The following is a 22,766-nucleotide window of genomic DNA, read 5'->3' on the forward strand; positions in this document are numbered from 1 at the left end:
ATAGTGAGTTCAGGATACTCAGCTAGTAATTTATCAAATCTAGAGTTACCAAGAAGACAGGTATGCCTAAATCAAATAAACTCATAAACAATTTGCCGCGGGATAACAAACCAGTCCTTGAATCGATAAGGCAATTATTAGCAAGATCAGCAAGTAATCCTTATTTTTTAAAGAAATAAGAACCCAAAATTTCCTAATTTAAATATGCAACAGCGAATAAGTCAGTGAATATGCAATGTAAATTTAAATCCAAAGTAAGATGTTCAATGCTAAATGTGGGAATCTTAGTTTCATTTGGGGTGAACAAAGCCAAATAATTAGAAGGCTTAGAACACTGAGCATAGTTTTTTGTAAAACCAACACATCCACCCAAATATTTTAATTTTCACTAGGCGTCGGCCAAAAGTATATGATTCACCCTGCAATCACCACCTTGGCCAACAAGCGATTTGACATTTCCCACTTTACAAAACGAACACAGAGACTGCCATTTACTTGTACCCTTGCCTAAATTTATAGGATAAAGGTCATCTGTTCGCTGGTTGTAACGATTAGTGTGTTCGTGGTACCTACCATGTCGGTATGAATGCCAAAAATTACACTTAGGACTCCGAGAATTGCGTCCTAAGGCAGAGGTTAACTCTCTAACTTGCTTTGTCAGTTACACTACCTGGAGTTCCAGACAAATTAGAGCGGATTCACTTGGCTGAGATTTTATGATAGCCGTATTCATATAAGAGTGAGATGTGAATTGAGTAATCTTGTCGGCGACCATAGCCAATTTACTCAAATCATCTTCACTGAGAGCAGCCAGAATAGATTATATATTATTGCTGAGTTTTGCAGTACCTGTGTAGCTGCTATATTTTCAGTTGCAAAATCATCAGTAGAATTTTCCTTACTCAACATGACTATTAAGTTCAGAAAAGATATATGATTCTAATTTGAAACACTAGATAAATATCAGTACTAACGAATGGTATAAAAAGATAGAAGATGTATTACACATCTGTAAGTAAAATAGTCACCTAGTAAAAATATACTGTACACATTATTAATAAGGAAAAACAGACTGCAGTGGAGACAAAAAATGCGTGGTAAAAAAATATTTTCCTTAAAAAAATACACTTAAAATCTTTAATACTTAATTCAAAAATTCAATTAAACTTGAAAAACACTTAAACACTAAAAAACAATAATATGAAAAAATAATTTAATCATACCCGCATTCAGAAAACCAATACTTTAAAAAGGTAAACCAGTTTCAGTATCAATACACAATTTGATGAAAATATTCACCAAAATGTTCTTAAGAATCATTCGTACTAACACAGTACCACAGTGAAATCACAGAATCCACCTAGGTTGCTCAAAAACTTTCTCCAGCAGCACGTAAAACTGTAGCATACTTCATTTGGATAAGTTCTGGACCACAAGATTTTATAACTGGAAATCATCTTCCATACAAGACCATGGATAAAATCAAAACCGGTCTTCAAAGCAGGTGTAGCCACAATGTATGCAGTGCAGGTCTTTCTTTAGGTCACCAAAATATGGTGATGGTTTATCGCCATTAGACTCCATCAGTAGAAAGGCACAGACTTCAGCTAACAGTTAAAACCAACTTTATTTAATATTAAAAAAAGTGGAAAACACATCTAACACACACAAGCCGACACCAGACATTGGCAATGAACAAGCAATAAGCAGTCAATACTAAGTGTCAGTGAAAAAGTTCATGTTTTGATACCATTTCAAACTGAAAATTTAGGTCTCTTTGCGGAACCTACCTTGACAGATATTTTAAGAATAACAATTTTTTTAAAAAAAGTAATCACTATTAAAGCTTCATTTCTTTTAATCTTTTCATTTTTATTGCACTTCTAGCCACAGTATAATTCGTGGATTTGATCTGATGTTAGTTCAGACAAATGAGGTAAGTCGCAACAAAAACAACAGCAAGGTGACAGAAACCCCAGCAAACATAAAATAAGAAAAAATTACTCAAAATATTTTCTTGGTCAAAAATAACTGTCTAATCCTATATAAAATATGAATTAGGTTATTGTTAAAGACTTTGAACAGTGTATGTAAATGGGTGGATTATTTCTAAGTTTATTATATTATAAATTTACAATATTATTAATATTTATAATATCTTCATTCTTTGCATTATCTCTTGATGACGCGTTTTTAGTATGTTGAGAATTACCTCTACAATTTTGGGGACAGTCTTGTTGAAATTTAGAGATTTCCTTATTAATGTTTTTATTTCGTACATGTCTAACTTCTTTATACAGATCTCATTTGTCAGCAAACTAAAATGGGTTGTTCCACTCACTCCGGTTATCCAAAAACTGTTCTTTATAATCTGGAGGGGGCTTTCTTTTTAATCTGATCTGCCAGTATCAAATTCTTTAACTGCTTAAACGCTGTGGCTCTGATTCTCTAAGCCACCCATCGAAATAGTAGTTTTGTAAGTCAAAATAAATGTCTGTCCAGGTGTTTTTTCAGGAACTTTCTTATTTTGGGTAAACAGTTGTTGAAATTTCTCAGCACTCAATTTGAAGTAGTATTTTTTAAGAGAATTTAATTTTCTGATAATCCTAAGCCTCGTCATCAGATTTTTTGTAACATTTGTTGGCAGTAGACCAACAAGATAGACAACCTATTTTGAAACTGGTACCTTCAGAGGGGTTAATTGCTTCTCGAAGAAGTCGAGAAATAAACTCATATCGACTGTTTTAGGATCAAAATTAGGAATTATTCAATTCGGTTAGAGTAGAGAGAAGGTTACCCCTTGTATTATCGCAAAGTTATTTCATTTATTGCCAAGTTGTTTCATTTATGGTAGCCTGAGTAGTTGAATGTTATAGAAACCCTATTATGATGTAATCGGTTGCATGATTGCTGTAAATTTGTAAGGGCTTGTATGTGTGTTGGTTAGGAAGTATATTGCTTGTTTTGTGCCTGCCAGACGGTAAACTGGCTGAATGTGGTAAGATTAATTTGAAGTTTCTGTATGCTTTGGAAAGAAAGAGGAAAAGAGCATTACTTGACTGGTGTGGAAATGAAGGTTTACTTAGTAGCCATTATTAAGTGTCCTGTTTGTAGAAAGGAAATGCGTATGGTTGAACGTCGGAACGGCATTACGGAGGATATTTTTTACTCTTATTTTGTGAATTTATGTGGTGATGCCGGTATACAGATTCTAGTTCAGGTAATTTTAGGAATTTTGTTTGACTGAAAACATATTAATTTGTAAATAAGGTAAGTGGATATTTCCTTTGTGTAGTGAAAAGATGAATTTCCTTTTTTTATGTTATTTCATTGTTTGATTTAAAATGTAGTTTATTGAGATTATATATTTTTTTGTTGGCTGCTCCTTTGAAGTGAATATAGTTCGATGTGTACATGGACAGAGTCAAGGGAATTCCCAATACCTAGTTTTTGCAATTGCTCTGATGATTTTTTTGAAGTGAAAATAGGTCGATGTGTAAATGGATAAAATCAAGGGAGTGTGCAATGCCAAGTTTGTGGAATTCTCTGATGTTTTTTGAAGTGAAAATAGGTCGATGTGTGCATGAATACCGAGTTTGTGCAATTATTTGTCTTTTTATTTTAACTTTGCGTAGCAGCAATTTTTAGCTCAAAAATTGCCACTACACAAGCCAAAATAGCAAGTCAAAGAATTGCACAAACTCGGTGTCCATGTACCGCCAATTTTCGCCAAGGGGTACCCGTAAATATACTTTTACCATCAATTCTAATTTAGACATAGAGAAGAAGACACTGTTGCAGACTCCACTCTACTAGCAGTAATACTAGATTGTAATTGTAATTTCTGCAGTTCAAACAGCCGTTCATTTTCTTTCTCTCAACACGCTGTTCTTTTTCTATTTCTTTCCTATCATTGATGACGTGGTTGAAACATTCTTTCATAAACTCCGCGTCAGACGTGGAACTAGTGATAATAGCAGTACGTATCCTCAGAAATTCTAAAATTTTCCTCTATCACTGCACTTAGTCTCTCCGCTAATTCAGTTAAATCCTGCTTCTTCCCTTTTGCTAAACAAGCCATGCTTAAATGAAAGCTGATAAGTTTCAACTCAAACAGTTTTAGATAAGTATGTATGTGAGTGCTGCTTTGTTGTTTTCTCGCTTGCAGCACTATATAAGCAAAATGGTGACTCTTGAGCATAAAAGGGTTTTATGGTCTGCGATTTTGCTAAGAATGAATCTGTAATTAAAATTCAGCATGTATTTTATTTAAAGTTTGTGATCCCCATGTAGCAAAAACATCTGCCAATGCAGTGACGTAGCTAGGATTCCAGCTCCCATGGTCAACTGGGAGAATTTATGCCCCTTTCTGTGTGCCAAGAATGGAAAGCATTTCATTAAAAAGTTTTGTAACATCAATTTGGCACCGCCTGGATGCTGCACCCGGGGACAAATGTCCTCCCTTGCCCCGCCCTAGCTACACCACTGTGCCAATGGTATAGGCAATTCAAAATGACCTAACGTGGTTGTAAAGAAAACACACGAGATGACCAAGCGTTTCTGTAGAGGATGTGAACCATGTCAGAGCATCCTTCCTTTGTAGTCCTAAGAAATCTGTTTGGAAATCAGTTCATAAACTTCACTTGCCAAAGACAACATTTTGGAAGGTTTTAAAAAAATGTTTACACATGTGCTTATACTGGTTACTAGTAAGTACATGCTTTAAAGCAATGACTATGGTGTGCATTTTAACTTTGCGTGTGAGTTGTTTGAGTGGGAAGATGACTTTCTTGATCATGTTCAGTGATGAGTCAACTTTTCATCAGAGTGGAAAGGTAAACCTAATTCATATAATTCATATCTTTCATTGTTCCTTTAAGAAAGATTGGCAATGATAGTTGCAGTTTGGTATGGAGCGGTGGCAAAAGTTTACCATTCGTAAAAATCTGGGTAAGCTTGTGAAGGATTCTGGTTTAGAATATTGTTTCATTCTGTTAGCATTTGATGGAAGAGGTTTGATTCCTTCTGTTGATATTTCATAACCTAAAAATTTAACTTAAGCTCAGACCAAATTTGCATTTTGCAATGTTTATTGTCAGTCCATAGTTATTGAGCCTTCTGATGAACAAATCAAGATTTTTTCATTTGTTTCTACATCTGGAGAAGCAACAATAATGCCATCCAGATATCAGAACACAAAGTCTAAGCCTCCCAGTTCAATGTTCTTAAACCTTTGGAACCAGTGTCAACCAAATGTCATATAAAGAAATTTGAGAAGTCTAAAAGGTGTTAAGATAATGGTCTTTGGAATATCAGCTTCATTAACAGGAATCTGTAGGTAGGCCCTTAGCAAATCTAATGTTGAAAAATTTGTTTTCGAATGTAGAATATTTGTATACATTCTGTTAGAAATAGTAATAGGTCAGCGTCTGGTGTGGTGTTTGCATTAATTGTTTGAAGGCGCTTTGCATTAACTCTAGCCCTTAAAGGCTCGTTTCCACTACTGCGTACGAACGCGTTGCGTCAATTGAAGGCACGCCTACGGCATCCGTACAAACGTTTCCACTGCTGCGTATGCGTAAAATATTTTCATTTTCCGCCGCAAGGTGTCACTGTAAGATTTTGGCGCAAGCAGTTCGCGAGTTACGACGCTGAACATCTGAATTTTCCCCGCTTAAGAGAGTATTGTTTGTTTTGGATTTGATATGGAATTTTAGATAAGTAAGGTTATAATGCATATTATGAACATCATGAATTCCATAGAAGCTGACATAAATTTTTAAAAAAAATTTTGTGTTTCTAGAAGCCTTAAATATTATGAAATAATATATATATTATTAAAACTAAAATGTACTGTTAGTGAAAAAGTAAACAAATAAATAACATAAAATAAAAAAGTTAAAGGGATTAAAAAATAGTTGGTACTTTAAAAGTACAGAGCAACTGTAAGGAAAGGTTCACAATATTTAAGCAAAATTTGCTATGCTTGTATACCGCTGACTTCAGGGTCATAGCTGGATAATTTATTAGAAATCTCGTTTGTTTTAAAATGCACTATGGGCAGTTATATTTTATACATAATCCATAAAATATTATTTTTAATTTAAACATTTTTAATTCATATCTCTTTTTATACAAGAAGTTATAAAAATAAGATTTTTCTCTTTATATATACACACATTAGGTAAAGAAAATGGAAATATTTAATTAATTAATTCCTGCGCTTCTGCAGGAGAGGACTGAATTTAAAAGCAATTATTATAGTAATTTTTTGTTAAAAAAATGTTTAGGGCATTAATACTGTTTCATGTTAATTGGAATGAAAGTTTAGAGTCGTAAACATCCCAAAGTCTGAGCACATGTATATACATTCACATAAAAGTGAAACGAATATATATATATATATATATATATATATATTATATATCTGCAGGGTTTCAAAATAAATTTAATTTAAATAATTCTCTTGCGCCATTGCTGCAAGGAATGAAATTTGAATTTAACAAACATTTTCTATTCGTAAAAATTAAAAGTTAATTAAATTTAAATGAAATTTAATGCAAACAAATAAAGGATTAATTATTGCTGCGAACTAATATACAATATCATTTAAATTCTGAGAGCATATGTAAATCAAGTGCAAGTATCAAAATCCATGAATAAATATATAATTCCAAAAATTTATTTATCCTATTATTCACTTATGCATTTTTATAATTTTTTTAGGATTAATAATCTATCCTATTATTCACTTATGCATTTTTATAATTTTTTTAGGATTAATAATCTATCCCATTATTCACTTATGCATTTTTATAAATTTTTTAAGGATTAATAAATTTTTGGAATTATATATTTATTCATGGATTTTGATACTTGCACAGCAATAATTAATCATTTCTTTGTTTGCATTAAATTTCATTTAAATTTAATTAACTTTAAATTTGCTTTTTACGAATAGAGAATGTTTGTTAAATTCAAATATATATGTACAGGATATGCTTTAAATTAGTATTATATAATTTTCAAACTTTTTTGTGGGAAAAATTTAAATAAATAAGAGCATAAATAAAACAATATATTTAATGCATATAATAATAGAAATAAATTATAAAACACGAATATAGATCAAATTGGAATAAAAAGGTAAGAAAGTTGCAGACATGGTGCAAAAAGCGTATGGGATTCGAACTCACGACTCTAAAAAGTGGACATCGTTACCATCAGCTTTACCACTAAGCTAGGATCACACGTAAGTCGCATGCATATTTTGGGTTATATACATCATCAAGTAAATCAATTCTTAAAACTTAAGTTTTTTGGTCCTATTTCACTTTGCTATTGTCTGAAAAATTCACCAGAGTTTGTTCTTCAGCTTCTAGTACATTTTTTGAAAAATCATCATCTTTTAAAGTGGCGTTCCGATTGAAGTTAAACGGGCTGCTAAAAATATATTTCATGTGCTTACAAATATATGTTATCCAAAAAGATATATTTATAAACGGAAATACAAATTTAACATACTCTTCAATGAACTGGAGTATTTAAAAGGCTATCAAATTTAATTTATAATTAACGTTTTTAGTTTTTACCTGTTTCAAAAGAAAAGAATAGCAAATCTTTTAATCATATCTAATTTGCTATAGCAGTTTGATATAGTCAGACATTCATTTTCATTAAAGCTAAATGAGTATGCAGAACTAAAAAATGATTATCAGAACAAATTTTGCTATTTCATATAATTTTTGCCGCTGATTTTCTTGAACGAACAAGTACTGTAGTTGCAGTTATCTTGTTTTTCTTATAATTTTAAACTAAATTCAGCTGATTGCTGTCATTTTCAGCACGCAGATTTCTCGCTATAATGTTAATTCAGAAATAAGTATTTTTTAGCAAAACATTCTTTCCCTATTAGCGAGCGTTCATCACTACTTCTGCCGCCATTAATTTTTAGTCACTGCACCTGATTGCTCCTTTTTCACCACGTGACCCCAACGCAACCGCAGACATATGGATAGAAGTTGAACATTGTTGAACTCCATCCGTATGTCATCCGTCACCGCACACCGACCGGATTGCAGATGTCAATCAAAGTGAATTCGCTCGCTGATTGGAGAAACGCATACGCACCGCAACGCATACGCAGCAGTGGAAACGGGCCTTTACTCTTTGAAGGGCAGTGGGTACCTACAGTAACCACCTTTTCTATTGACCGTCTTCTCACTCGTGTGAGTGGTTTTCAAGACTGACCATTTCTGAAGTTCCCTTGTAGCTCACTAGATGGCAATCAAGAAACATAAGCCAGTAGTTGATGCAGCAATTCATCTTCAAGAAAATAAGCATCAGCCATCGAAGACAACATCACGACAATGTGCACTCTGCAGCACCAAGAAAAAGCCTATAAGAACAGTGTGGGAATGCAGCACATGCAAAATTGCACTCTGCTTGAAAAAGAACAACTGTTTCGATGAGTATCATAGAGAATGGGCTCACCAGCGGCCGAGCGGTAAAGTCGCTAAATACTGGTAGTTCGGTCTGAGGTTCGAATCCCGCGAACGGGCTGGCTGTATGGGTGTTTTCAGGGTTTTCCCCATGTGTAACGTGCATACGAGCCAGTTTCCCTTAGAAAGTCCTCCACGAAGGCATCCCTCCCCTTAGGCAGATAGCCCTAGTGTGCTTTGCCATAATTAAATACACAATCATAGAGAATGATTTGTAGGGATGTGTTCAGTGGTCACTGATACTAACCACCAGAAGTGGTCATTTTTTTCACGCGTCTTGGACAAAATATGTGTGATTGTCACAAATAATTTCATTGTAGCACCTGATATAGTAAATAAAACAAGAGTTTTCCTGAAAAAGTTAATTGCCTTTTCCTGCCCCTCAAAAAGTTAAGCCCATGGTAATCACCGCATGGCCTCTAGTCACGGGATGTTTTTAAAGTGAAATGTAATAGACTTGGCCAGCTGCTTTTGGATGGCCTGCAGAGACCTTCTTGCAGCATATAGTCAAACTCCCTTTCACAGCAATCAACTTTTGAGAAAGTTTTCTGACTTTAGAGAATATGGGGTTTTATTTGGTTTCGATATAATGCTGCACATCATGTTCTTTAATTGTATCATATTTTATGTTGGGTTTAAATAGGGAAATTTATTTAAATATCTGTATTGGTTAGCATTGAATTTGGGAGTGACACTGTGGAGAACTCTTTATTATTATTATTTGTCCACTGGCACAAGAGAGGGCGCTACCAGCTTTCTCCCTCTTCTCCACAAGGGGAAAATTCGACTGGTTACTCTGTTCTTGGCTGCCATCAGAGAAGCACGCACTCACCTTTCTTCCGCTTCACTTTCATGATTTTTCACCTACGTGGACTTGCTACAAAAATGCTTATCGTGCGAACTGTAATCAATGTGACTGTGTATCAGTGAATGTGTGTTAAAATATATACCTTTTTCTAGTGTTAAATAAAAAGATTAAAAATCATCGAGCTAAGCTATCATCGTATTATCTGCAGCAACCCAAAAATGGCATCCATAGACGAAAGCCATAAATGATGACCCGTCAAGTTAGTAAACACGTGCCTCCTGGAACCTGCTTGCATCGTCATTTTCTGTGCTCATAAAGTTCTGTGAAGTGAAAATATCGTCTGTTAATGCAAACGAATGTTGTAATCCATCATTACTTTTGTGTTATTGTCAAGATAGTGTGAAAAACAGTTGTGTCTCCTTAACAACGTGCTTGTGAATGTGCTTCATGGAAAATGTCAAAGTGCTTAGAAGTGATTTACATGTATATCCTGCAACGTGGTTACATATCACAAAATAAGTTTTCCGGAATATTTTTCTATAAGTGAATTGTGTTATGCTGAATCTGCGGCTGACTGAGCAGATATTTCTCGTATAATTCGGAGGTAAGCCACGAAAATTCTTAGTTAGTAGTACTTTAAAACTTATGCTTATATTCGGAGAGCACATTTGTTATCTTCGTCAAGTGTTTGATTGTTTAAAAAAAAAAACATGGTTTGACCTTAAACCCTAACAAATGCGTACTCGGAAAACCATCTGTTTCCTTTTTAGGTTGCCTCATTACTGCTTCAGGTGTAAAACCCCTGCCTGAAAAAACAATAGCAATTGCCAACTTCCCAAAACGTACCACTGTGGTCAAGCTCACGTTTCTTAGCCATGATAAACTTCTATTGCCGCTTCTTACCAAAGGCAGCTGAGACCCAAGCTTCACTGAATGAACTCTTAAAAGATTCACGTAAAAATGATAAACACCCCGTTCCTTGGAATGACGAACTGAATCAAGCATTTGAAAAATATAATCACGACTTTATTAATGCTGCCACTCTCTCCTACCACTCTCCTAACCAAAAGCTAAGTATTATGGTTGATGCTTCTGACATTTCAATCGGAGCTGTCTTAAATGTTTGGTACGCTAATAACTACCAGCCGCTAGGAATTTTCTTATGTAAGCTATCCCCCACTGAACAAAAATACAGCACATATGACAGAGAGTTATTAGCTGTTTATGCAGCTATAAAATATTTCAGGCATAATCTCAAAGGTCAACACTTCACTATATTTACTGATCACCGACCTCTAACTTATGCATTCACATCAAAATCAAATTCTGCTTCCCCGAGACATTCGTCATTTAAATTACATAGCTCAGTTCAGCACAGATCAGGTTCCAGCAATGTCGTTGCAGATACTCTGTCGCATATTCAAGGCATCGATGTCAAGGCACCGCTGGATTTCACACTTATTGCCCACTCGCAAGCCACCGATGAGGAGTTAAAATGTCTGAGTGAAGACTCAAACTGCTCATTGAAATTCCAGTCATTATAACTTACTCGGGATCTCCAACTATTGTGCGATACTTCTAGCAACAGATTTTGACCTTATGTACCACTTGACTTCAGAAGAAAAGTTTTTGACTGTTTCCACAACCTGTCGCACCCAGGTATCTGAGCTTCCAAAAAGCTTATACAAGAAAGATTCGTTTGGCCATCCATGCTAAAGGACATTGCCAATTAGACTCGTTCCTGCATCATGTGCCAACGTTCGAAAGTTACCTGGCACACATAGCCATTTGGAAAAAATCATGATGCCCTCCGAACGATTCGACCATGTTCATATTGACATCGTCGGTCTTCTGCCACCATCTCTTAGTTACCGATATCTACTCACCTGCGTTGACAGATTTACTCATTGGTCTGAAGCTTTTCCCATTCAGGACATCTCTGCTGACTCTGTGGCTCGACAATTCACCTTTCACATTGGATTGCACGATTTGGTGTACCATCCATTGTGACTACTGATCAAGGTCGACAATTCCAGTCCCACCTTTTCGCTTCTCTGACATCTATGCTTGGAATACGTTGAATTCACACTTCGCCATACCATCCTTCCGCCAACGGCTTAGTGGAACGTTTGCACTGCGACCTAAAAGCAGCTCTAAAGTGCCATAATGATACCCGTTGGACAACATCACTCCCTCTTGTGCTTCTTGGTTTATGCTCTTCCTTCAAGCAAGACGTTGCAGGTACATCTGCTGAACTTGTCTACGGCACAGCTCTTTGATTGCCATCTGAGTTCTTTCAGCCATCCTCTGCTCCAGTCAATTCAGCATCCTTTCTCCAGACTTTCTAAGAGGCGATGAAGAAGCTGTCTCCGACTCCTACATCATGCCACAGCAAATCCACCCCATTCGTACACCATGCACTGAGCACTTGCACTCACGTGTTTGTGCGAAACGACGCGGTGAAACCACCACTCACTCCTCCATACAATGGACCCTTCAAGGTCTGTGCACGTAACAATAAACATTTCACCGTTCTCGTGTGCGACAAGGAAACCATTCTGGGAATAGACAGACTGAAGCCTGCCTTCTTCGAAGCTTCAAACACTCAGGTTCCTGTGACTAGCGATCCTCCTGCTTCTCCGGACCTAACTGTTTCTCCAGATGCTCCTCCTTTGATTGACCTTACGCTTCCTCCCAGTGCTCCACCAGTTGTCACACGATTGGGAAGACGTGTGCACTTCAACTCCAGATATTTGTGAGCTGATTTTTTTCATCGTACCTTTGGTACTCGGGGGGGGGGGGGAATACTGTGGAGAACTCTTTATTATTATTATTTGTCCACTGGCCCAAGAGAGGGCGCTACCGGCTTTCTCCCTCTTCTCCACTAAAGAAAATTTGGACTGGTTACTCTGTTCCTGGCTGCCGACGGTGAAGCACGCACTCACCTATCTTCCACTTCACTTTCATGATTTTTCACCTATGTGGACTCGCTAACTATAAAAATGCTTATCGTGCAAACAGTAATCAATGTGACTGTGTGTCAGTGAACGTGTGTTAAAGTATATACCTTTTTCTAGTGTTAAATAAAAAGGTTAAAAATCATCGAGCTAAGCTATCATCGTTTTATCTGTAGCAACGCAAAAATGGCATCCATAGAGGAACGCCATAACACCATTGTTACACAAAGTACCAGTACTCATCAAGTAGGCAGTACCGTTGATTAATTTTCTATTTTCATGGTCAACTAATTAGTTAAAATGGGGAAGAATGTCTATTCCAGTGGTAGTTTTATTGATATCTTCAATTCTGCCCCAGTGTCAATTAAAAAATAAGTTACTGATGCTTTGTCATGGATATACAGATGACTCGGCTCAATCCCTTGATTTTGGGTCATAATTGAAAGCCAGTTCAAAACATGATATTTTGCATGGCACTTGTAAGCTCTCTGTCACAGCATTGATGAAAGTAACAATTATTTGGTTCACTTATTTTTATAATGATTTCTTGAATTCGATCTGTATCCAGTCTTTGTGGACTAGAATCTGTACATCTACTCATTTCTGCTATTTGCAGTTCTAAGTTTGATATCTGTTTCTGTAAATCTTGGGCAATATTGTTATTAAATGATGGAGAAACAATGTAAGCTACCTGAGGTGGATTGGGTTTAATTCTCATATCTTCTCAGCCACAGATAGATAGGACAAAACATCACTATTTATAGATAAAATGCTGTGCATATTAAATAGTAGTTATTATATCTCTAAGGTTTTAAGAAAATTATCCAGCACATGCTCCATTGCCAAGTTGCACATTTCACTGAGAAGTTGGGATGGTTTCCTGTCACCTAATTTTAATTCGATCAGAAGTTTCTGAGTGTTTTGTCATTCAGAATTGGCAAAATAAGCCTGTTTTTAATGGCTGGATATTTGCCGTCATCTGGAAGATGTCAACAACTTGTGTCAGTGTCCCTGCTTTGATTGAACTGACTGCATAATCGTATTTTTTGGGGTCAGACATGATCCCAGCATTGTAGAATTTTGTTTTGATTTGAAGAAACCATATTTTGGGCCAGTTTCAAAAAGAAAAGAAGAAAGACAAATTTTTTAGATTTACTCTAACAGTTGTTAATCTCTCTGATATCTGGTTCAGCACTCTCATTTGTAGAAATTTAATCACAATCAATTAATCATGAATGCAGTCACCAATTGTAGGTTCATTGGATGTATGAACAGTAAATATACTATAGAGAACAAGCTTCTTTGAAATTTTATTAATGGGAGAGCAGAAATAAAACAAATGATAATGAGTTTTTTTTTTTGTTTTTTTTTTTTTTTTTTTGTTTTTTTTGTTTTTGTTTTTTTGTTTTGTTTTGTTTTTGGTGGGGAGACTAAGCTGTAATGTTTATTTTTTATTCCCAACTCTTTTACAGTTGCCATTTGAGCAAAAAGAAAGTCACAACGCAAAAAGTTGACAGATGGTGCATCTGTATTGCAAATGATGTCACACACAGTGTATGTATTAAAGCCTCCTTCATGACTTAAGTTTTGCTGTCCTTTAAAAACAGAGATTATTTGCTGAGTTAATTTAGTTTCATTTACTGTTCATTGTGTTTTCATTAGAGCACCTTTAGTATGTGATTTATAGATAGGAATTTCTGGTTTTAAATTTCTTTTAATGTAATTAATGCTTGCTAGAGTTGTTTAACCTTCACTACTTGCCACTGATTACAGTGGTTAATGAAAAGAGTTGTCAGAATGCATCTAGAAAGAGTTTTTTTTAAGATAAAAAGTTAACTCCAAGAGGGAGGCACACTAACTTATATTAGTGTGCCTGTTCAAAAAAAAATTGTGTGTAGTTTTTACATTTATTTTTTGACACAAGAAATGTTAATATACCACATGCTCAGTGTATGATAAAATTACAGTGCAAGGGAAGAGTTAGTTGTGCTTAACTTGCACATGCGTACATGTTTTATCATGCATAGGTGACTTTTACTGTCAGAATCCGTGGCACTTGAGAAATATTTCATGTAAGAATTTTTGTTATTCTTGTACTGTCTGCCAAACTCTCTCACAACTAATTGTTCACCAACCTAACACATGAAAAACGGTAGCCATTTTATAAAGAGCAGTGCACTGAAAATTACATAAACCGTCAATGAATTGATGAAATAAAAAATACAAGAAACATCCATAAAGAAGCACTAAAAGCTATGTAAAAGAAATATTCATAAAACATTCAAAATTAAAAAAAAAAAAAAAAAGAGCTACAAATTAACTGGATTAAGAAGCAACAGTAAAATTCTTAATAAAACGCTTAACCTTCTTTTTCCCGGTCTTTTGTCCTTGTGCACTGTGATTAAAAAAAATCGGAGAATTGCGGAATTCTCGGCATTGCGGTACAAATTGACACTGCTGTCCATGTACGCATCAACCTGATATCGAAATAGGGAACCCATGGTGTTGCCCAAATATGTTTATATGGCAACCAAGGTATGCGCACACTTGCAGCATTTGAAAGTGGATTTCCATCATCAAATTATGTGTTCATTTTTCTGTTGAGTACATTATTTTTCTTATAAAGAATTGTAATTTGAATGTAGAGTTTGCTGGCTGATGAAAAAGAAAGTGTTGCATTTATTCCAAAACGGGGCATTTTGGCCAACAGTGAAAATGCAAGGTTTTTTTGCATCCCATGAAGTTATACTACTTAAGTGATCAAAATTTGTGCAGTTTTCTGATACTTTTTTAGGTGAAAAAGTATTGCTGTGTGCATGGAGAAAGCAACAGTGAACCCCCCCAAAAAAAATGACATAAATATTTCTTGAAAGAAGTGTTTTAAAAAGTGATACATGTTCACATATTAGAAGACTTTCGAGGTTGTGGATAATCAGAAAGTTTCTTATTTTGTCCCAAGGTTCTAATGAAATTTTTCACCAACCCTAATTTGATATGAAAAGGAGGAAGTAAAATTTTGTTTGGACTTACTACTGGAATATTCTGAAAACTATTCAGTTTTGAGAATAGTTTAATGAAAAATTCAATGATGTTTGTAGTATCAGGTATACTTCAAGATATTGTTGGTTCTGTTTCTGTCCAGAACAATAAAGTAAATGAGGTTATTAAGTAAGTCAGTGGTGCGCAAATTAGGGGTCGTGACCCCTGTGGGGGTCACCAGAAGTTTTTGGGGGGTCTCTAAATTTTTCTGAAATGCATTATGCCTGCATGCTGCATACCATACAGTGTATATATAAAGAGTGAAGCACCGTCACTCACTGTTTAATTTCAATTTCATGCTGTCCACTCTTTCTTTGACCGTAATGTGTAATGTATGTAAAGTGTGAAGACGCAAGTTTTTCACTCCGGTAGATAGTGCCCTCTTTGCGGTAATTCGCCATTTTTACTGAAAAGCGCCTATTTGACTAGACGTTAACCGCAGGGAAAAGGGAAAAATTCGCTTCCGTGATCAGCCAATCAGATGGCGAGGTACGCGGTGTATCTGATAGTCAGAGTTAAGACGTGAAGTGTTCGCATGAAGTTGTAGCATGACCATTATCAGGAGATACCGTGTCTTGGCGGATTTCCGAAATTTCACGAAATATCGAGTCAGAAGTCATAAAGCGCATACAAAATTCATCTGTATTTGCTTTACAAGTGGACGAGACTACTGATATTACTAAAATGTCACAACTAATTATTTACGTTAGGTTTATTTTTAATGAAGATATAACAGAAACGTTTTTATGTTGCAAAAGTTTGGAAGGAAAAACAGCTGGAGAAAAAATATTCGAAGTAATAAATTAATATTTTGAAACAAAGTCCCTTACCTGGGCAAACTGTGTTGCGGTTTGTACTGATGGTGCTGCAGCATTAACAGGTTCAAATAAAGAGCTCAGAGGCTTAATTCAGGAGGTGGCGCCTCATATGGTATTTAATCACTGTATGATTCATCGGAAAGCTCTTGTTGCAAAAGATATGGATGAAGAGTTGCACAACATATTACAAGACATTGTTAGTTCAATTAACTACATTAAATGCAACAGCCACAACAGCCGTCTGATTTCAATACTTTGCAATGAGATGGGCTCAACGTATGAGAGATTACTGTTACACACCGAAGTCAGATGGCTTTCACGTGGGAAAATCTACGACGGATATTTGATTTGAGAAATGAAGTGTACATGTTTTTAATCGAAAAGAAACATAGATTGGCAAGTTATTATATCAATGAAGTTTGGCTAGGGAAGCTGAGCTATTTAGTTGATATTTTCGAAAAACTTAACGACTTAAATTTGAGCTTGCAGGGTGAGAATTCAACTATCATAACTTCAGCCAGTAAAATTCAAGCTTTTAAGAATAAGCTTAGTCTCTGGCAAACGGAACTGAATAAAAACAACACCGACATGTTCCCTTGCTTTAATGATTTTATCAAGGAAAATAATATAGATATATTTACATTTAAAAACATCATTTCCAATCACATTGAAAAGTTAAATGAAAATTTTTCGAGGATTTTCCTGAAAATGATCTTGGTTGGATTCGTGATCCATTTTCCTTTAACATATGCAGTTCAACTCTTCAAATTAGTGAGAAAGAGCAATGATAGATCTAATTAGTGATTATACTCTTCGAAATCAATTTAAGAATCAGCCTTGCCAAAAATTTTGGCTATCCATGGAAAAACAATATCCCGTTTTATGCAAGAATGCCATCAGTGTGTTAATACAATTTGCATCAACGTATTTATGTGAAACTGGATTTAGGAAACTAGTTTCAATAAAAACTAAATACCGCTCGCGTTTAAACCCTGAAGATGATATGCGAATTGCAATTAGCAACATACAACCAGACATCAATGAGATAATTAGAAACTTGCAGCCACGTACATCTCATTAAAGGGCAATTTACTGATTTTTGTGTTATACAAAAAGTATTTTCTTAAAATTATAAATAAAATGAATACGAGTCAGATATGATGATGTTTTTATTCGATGAAACGAAGGAAATGTGCGAAATATACATCGTATTTGTGAACATTTATCTCTAGGGGTCGCCAAAAATTTTCTCTCTACAAAAGGGGTCGCAATCAAAAAAAGTTTGCGCACCACTGAAGTAAGTCATATTAATCTTTTGGTTTCCTAGTACATGTAAAAGTTATTTTTACATTATGCATGTTAAAGCATATTAAGCAACAAAGTTCTTATAATTTATCTTTTGAGTTTTCTCTAAAATACTATAAGATTCTTAGTTTACTATCTCTATATATGATTGACTTGCCCAAGTGTTTTAAATGTATAAGATAGGTTTTGATTTAACATGAGACTTCTCCTTTCTCTTTAGCACTTTTTGAGTGACTTTGTGCTGTTATGATATTTAATGTCACATGGCATATATTACCTTGTCATTTAAAATTCTTTTTCTTCTTTTTTGTTTCTTCCTTCCTTTTTAAATTTTTTTCGACGTGTGTGCGTGCGTGTAATGAAATGACTATCGCATGACAAGTCATAAAAACGAAGAATAAATAGTTGTCGAAATCTAATAAATAAATGCAGTTTAAACACTGCTTTTCATGAACAAATCTAAAGAGCTGCATTCCTCAGAGGGTTAGAAAACAAGGTTATTGATGTAACTGAAGCACAATTAGAAATTATAAACAGTATTTTTGTATTTAGTTAAAACTAGAGCAGTAACACCAATGAGAAGAGTTTTAGAAGAAAGCTGAATTGTATAGCATGTGAATTTGATCTTTCTTGCATTGAAAGTGAAATCTAAATTATATATGGGAAACTTTGTATGTTACCAGAAAACAAAGCTGAAAAAGATTGAAAGAATGTAAATAACCTGACGGATGTATAAAATATTTGCATCTGAAGGACAGGAGCTAAAAAGAAGGTCATATATGAATCTGTGATTGCACGAAGAAATGACTGCAGTGTAAGGAGAATATATTCACTGAAAAGCTCTGTAGGCACAAGTTATTTGGAATGTATTTTGGTTTACTGAATCTCTGTTGTACTAGTTCCTTTTTCAAGTGCTGGATGAAATTCTGCACTTAAAGGTATTTTACCACAGTTTTGTGCTTTGTGACATTGATTCCTTAGACAAACTAACTGTTAGTGCCATGCCCATGATTTGATCCGCATCCATCCATATACCTTACATTCTGGCAGCTTGATATTTTACTGTGAGAATGTTTGCTTTCCCAGGTATTGAATTTATTGCGGCAATATTTGAAGGTTGCAAATTATTGCATGTCTTTTAAATAAAATAGTATATACAGTCAAAAGTCTTTAATCCGGACTCGTCGGGACTTCAATTCCAGATTATCGGTTTTTCCGGATTATAGATCATCAATTTAAATCTGGTAAGATGGCATGCAGAAATTATAAAATTAAAAATATGAAACCATAGTTTATGACATAAAGAGCAATTATGATCTAAAAGGTAACAAAATTTACAAAAAAGCTTAATATTTATTTGTTTACTTTATTAAACATTTCTTTCAACATGCGCATGCGTAAAGCATACATTACGCATAGTCGAAATTAGAAAATTGCAACCAGAAAACTATTTGATGTGTATTCGTGATATTTATAATGACGAGGAATTTGATTTAAATCATATCAAAGACGGAGTACATCGAGATAAAAGACTACATTTAGTAAGGAATTATAAGCCGAATAAAATAAGAACATTTGCCCTGAAGATAAGGATAGTGCTGACAGATCAATTTCCAGTTCATTGCGCGCCGCGGCGTTTTCCCCTCCCGCAGGTCAGCGTGAAATTGATAAACAGATTTCGGAATGGTTAGAGAAACAAAGGATATGCCTTTATCCATTTTTTGCAGCAATTCCACTTTTTGTTTGATGGACATCGAAACATGCTTTTGCTTTGTAGATTCTTTGGCAGCTCCAGAATCGGAAATTCTTGTTGACATAATCGAAAGTTCAAGCTTACTTTTATAAAATTGCTCTAACAGTCTGCAAAAAATAATATGCCAGATCCAATTAGAAGATTAAGGAACAACGCAATCTTCAACATTAACTGAAATAGATAATTAGATAATTTTAGCTTAGCTTATACCGTCCGTTATACATTAAACGCGCATGCGTAAACGTATAATGCGCAGAAAGTTTGTAGCTTTGAGGTCCGGATTATAGATCATTCTAGATTATGGACGTCCGGATTAAAGACTTTTAACTGTACTACAATTTGTGTTAAATCTATTAATATAAGGGCTCAAAAAATTTTAAGACTGACCCTTTTGATGATTTTCTTGATGCTGGATTACATTCCGGAAAGCTGCTAGGAAAAAATGTTTTTTTTAATAAATCATTCATCACGTAGAAATAATCAAAGACATGACTTAGCTTTTCTTAGTTTTATATTACCATAATATTATTTACATTTTCTGTTTTAAAAGGATAATCATTTAAACAAAAATATTCGATTACAGGCTATCCAGAAACTCCGCAAAATCGAGTTAAGTGTTCTAAAAAAAATGCTAATTTTACAGTTTTCGTCTGGTTTCTCTCTCTTGCCAAAATGCTCGAATCAATAACTATTTTCTTCTCCCTTTTTTCTTTTACCGGAGTAGTTGCAACAATTTCCTTTTTCTTGATGTTATTACCTAGACTTTCAATTTAGTATTTAACTGAATTGAAAGTCTATAAAGGTTATTATTATTAGGCTAAGGTTATTATTCAATCTCTGACTGCATCAGTAGCTCATTTTCAGCAAAATCAACCTTTCTCAGTTTCAAATATAATATAAATTACCGCTACAGCTATTTGTTTGATTATTTCTCTAAGAAAGTCTTTGATAGCAGTACAATTTGCAATTACAATCAACTTCTTTACTCAATCACATCAGTGTTGGGTTTGTCGAATCGTTTTTGTGTTACAGATATGTGTCAGGGAAGACCCCAGATGCCATGACTATATTACGATCTAATGGGTGAAACTTACTTGTAGCTTAAGTTTTATAAATTTTTGAATAAAAATTGTTCTGCTTCTTAATATAATATTCATATGCTGTTATTTTCTTATAGATATCAATGAACTTAATCTTCCAAAGACTTGCAAAATGGAATTCCCTGAACCAGATGACCTGTTGAATTTCAAGCTTATCATATCTCCTGATGAAGTATGTTTATATACGTGTCAAACTTTTGACTTTTTGATCAATATGAAGATGCATTTTCATAATTGACAGGAGAATATTTTGGATTCTTAAAGTTATGAATATCAGAATTCTAGAATATCCATATTAAACACAACAGTTTGAAATGTTATCAATATTAAATGATATTAATAAGAATTTTATAATCAAGGAAACTTCAAAATGATATCAGTGAATTCTGAAATGAATACCAGAATCAATGACTATCAATGAAGATATCAATGAATTCTGAAATCAAGCCTGGTGTTTTAATGACAAACGCATTAAAATATCAAGATTGGTTTCTGAATTTAAAATCATGGATGAAAGATATCAAATTTTCCTTAATGATGTTCTATTTCAACCTAAAGGAAGCTTTAAAATGGCAATACCATATGTGTCCTCACTTTTGACATTCAATCAATATAAAAAAAATTTCATAACTAAAATCACAATATTTTATACTTTAATGAATACTTGGAATTCTAGAATACTCATATTAAATACAGCAGTTTCAAACGTTTTCATCAATAATGAATGATATTAAAAAGAATTTTATAATGAAGGAAATCTCAAAATGCGAGTAAAATATCAATGAATTCTAAAATCAAGCTTGGTGTTTAATGATGAATGTATTCAAATATCAAGATTGGTTTCGGAATTTAAGAAGCTAAATAAAGGTGAAAAGTAATGAATTTTCCTTGATAATGATGAAATTTAGCATCAAGGAAACTTCAAAATGGCATTACATACATATCTGACTTTTGACATTTTGGTCAATTTGAAGATAGTTTTCGTAATTAAAATGAGAATATTTTAGATTTTAAAGTAATGAATATGGAACTCTAGAATACTCTTATTAACTACAGTGGTTTGAAATGTTATCAATAATGAATGATATTGATAAGAATTTTATAATAAGGAAACTTCAAAATGCTGTTAAAATATCAATGAATTCTGAAATCAAGCCTTGTGTATGAATGTATTAAAATATCAAACTGTTTCAAAATCTAGAAACTGAATCATGGATGAAAAGGTATCTTAATTTTCCTTAATGACATTGAATTCAACCTAAAGGAAGCTGCAAATGCCAATATCATAAGTATCTCGCGTTTGGCGTTTTGGTCAATATAACAAAAAATAACTGAAAGAATAATATTTTATACTTTAATTAATATTTGGAATTCTAGGATGCTCATTTTAATATAGCAGTTTCAAATGTTATCATCAACAATGAATGATGTTAACAACTTTAATCAAGGAAATTTCAAAATGCTATTAAAATATCAATGAATTCTGAAATCAAGCTCCGTCTTTTAATGATAAATGTATTCAAATATCAAAATTAGTTTCAGAATTTAAAAAGCTAACTCACAGATGAAAAGTAATGAAATTTCCTTGATAATAATGAGCTTTAGCATTAAGGAAACTTTTGAATGTTATTACCAATATGTATCTGACTTTTGACGTTTCGGTCAGTAAGAAGATATGTTTTCATAATTGAAATGAGAATATTTTAGATTTTAAAGTAAATAATCTGGAATTTTGAATACACATTTCAAATTCAGCAGTTTCATATATTGTCTATAATGATTAATATAAATAAGAATTTCAAATTCAAAAGTTCAAAATGCTATTGAAATATCAATGAATTCTAAAATCAGGCTTGGTCTTTTAATGAAAAATGCATTCAAATATCAAGAGTGGTTTCAGAATTTAGCAAGTTAACTCACGAATGAAAGGTAATGAATTTTCCTTGATGGTAATGAACTCAAGCATCAAGGAAACTTCAAAATGGCATTACCATATGTATCTGACTTTTGACATTTTCGTCAATATGAAGATACACTTTCATAACTAAAGTGAGAATATTTTAGATTTTAAAGTAATGAATCTGGAATTCTTGAATACTCATATTAAATACAGCAGTCTCAAAAGTTATAATCAATAATGAATGACATTAATAAGAATTTTTTAATCAAGGAAACTTCAAAATGCTATTAAAATATCAATTAATTCTGAAATCAAGCGTGGTTGTTTTAATGTTAAATGTAGCAAAATATCAAGATTGATTTCGGAATTTAAAAAGCTGTCTCACAGGTGAAAGGTAATGAAATTTCCTTGATGTTAATGAGCTTCAAGGAAACTTCAGAATGTTATTACCATATGTATGACTTTTTGTCAATATGAAGATACGTTTTCATAACTGAAATGAGAATATTTTAGATTTTAAAATATCTGAAATAAAAGTAAATGATCTGAAATTCTTGAATACTTATTTTAAACTCAGCTGTTTGA

General features: G+C 33.8%; 1 protein-coding gene across 1 annotated transcript in view; it reads left to right on the forward strand.

The window, feature by feature from the left end:
- UbcE2M (NEDD8-conjugating enzyme UbcE2M) overlaps positions 1 to 22,766 on the forward strand; it is a 71,793-nt gene that overhangs the window by 18,826 nt on the left and 30,201 nt on the right. Inside the window, exon 2 of the mRNA XM_085809774.1 lies at positions 20,359 to 20,453. Within this exon, the coding sequence (XP_085665900.1) occupies positions 20,359 to 20,453 (95 nt within the window). The remainder of the gene's footprint in view (positions 1 to 20,358; positions 20,454 to 22,766) is intronic.

This window comes from Stegodyphus dumicola, chromosome X2 (assembly GCF_044657685.1).
Source record: "Stegodyphus dumicola isolate Sdum_Otavi_A_Nest chromosome X2, ASM4465768v1".
NCBI classification, from domain to species: domain Eukaryota; kingdom Metazoa; phylum Arthropoda; class Arachnida; order Araneae; family Eresidae; genus Stegodyphus; species Stegodyphus dumicola.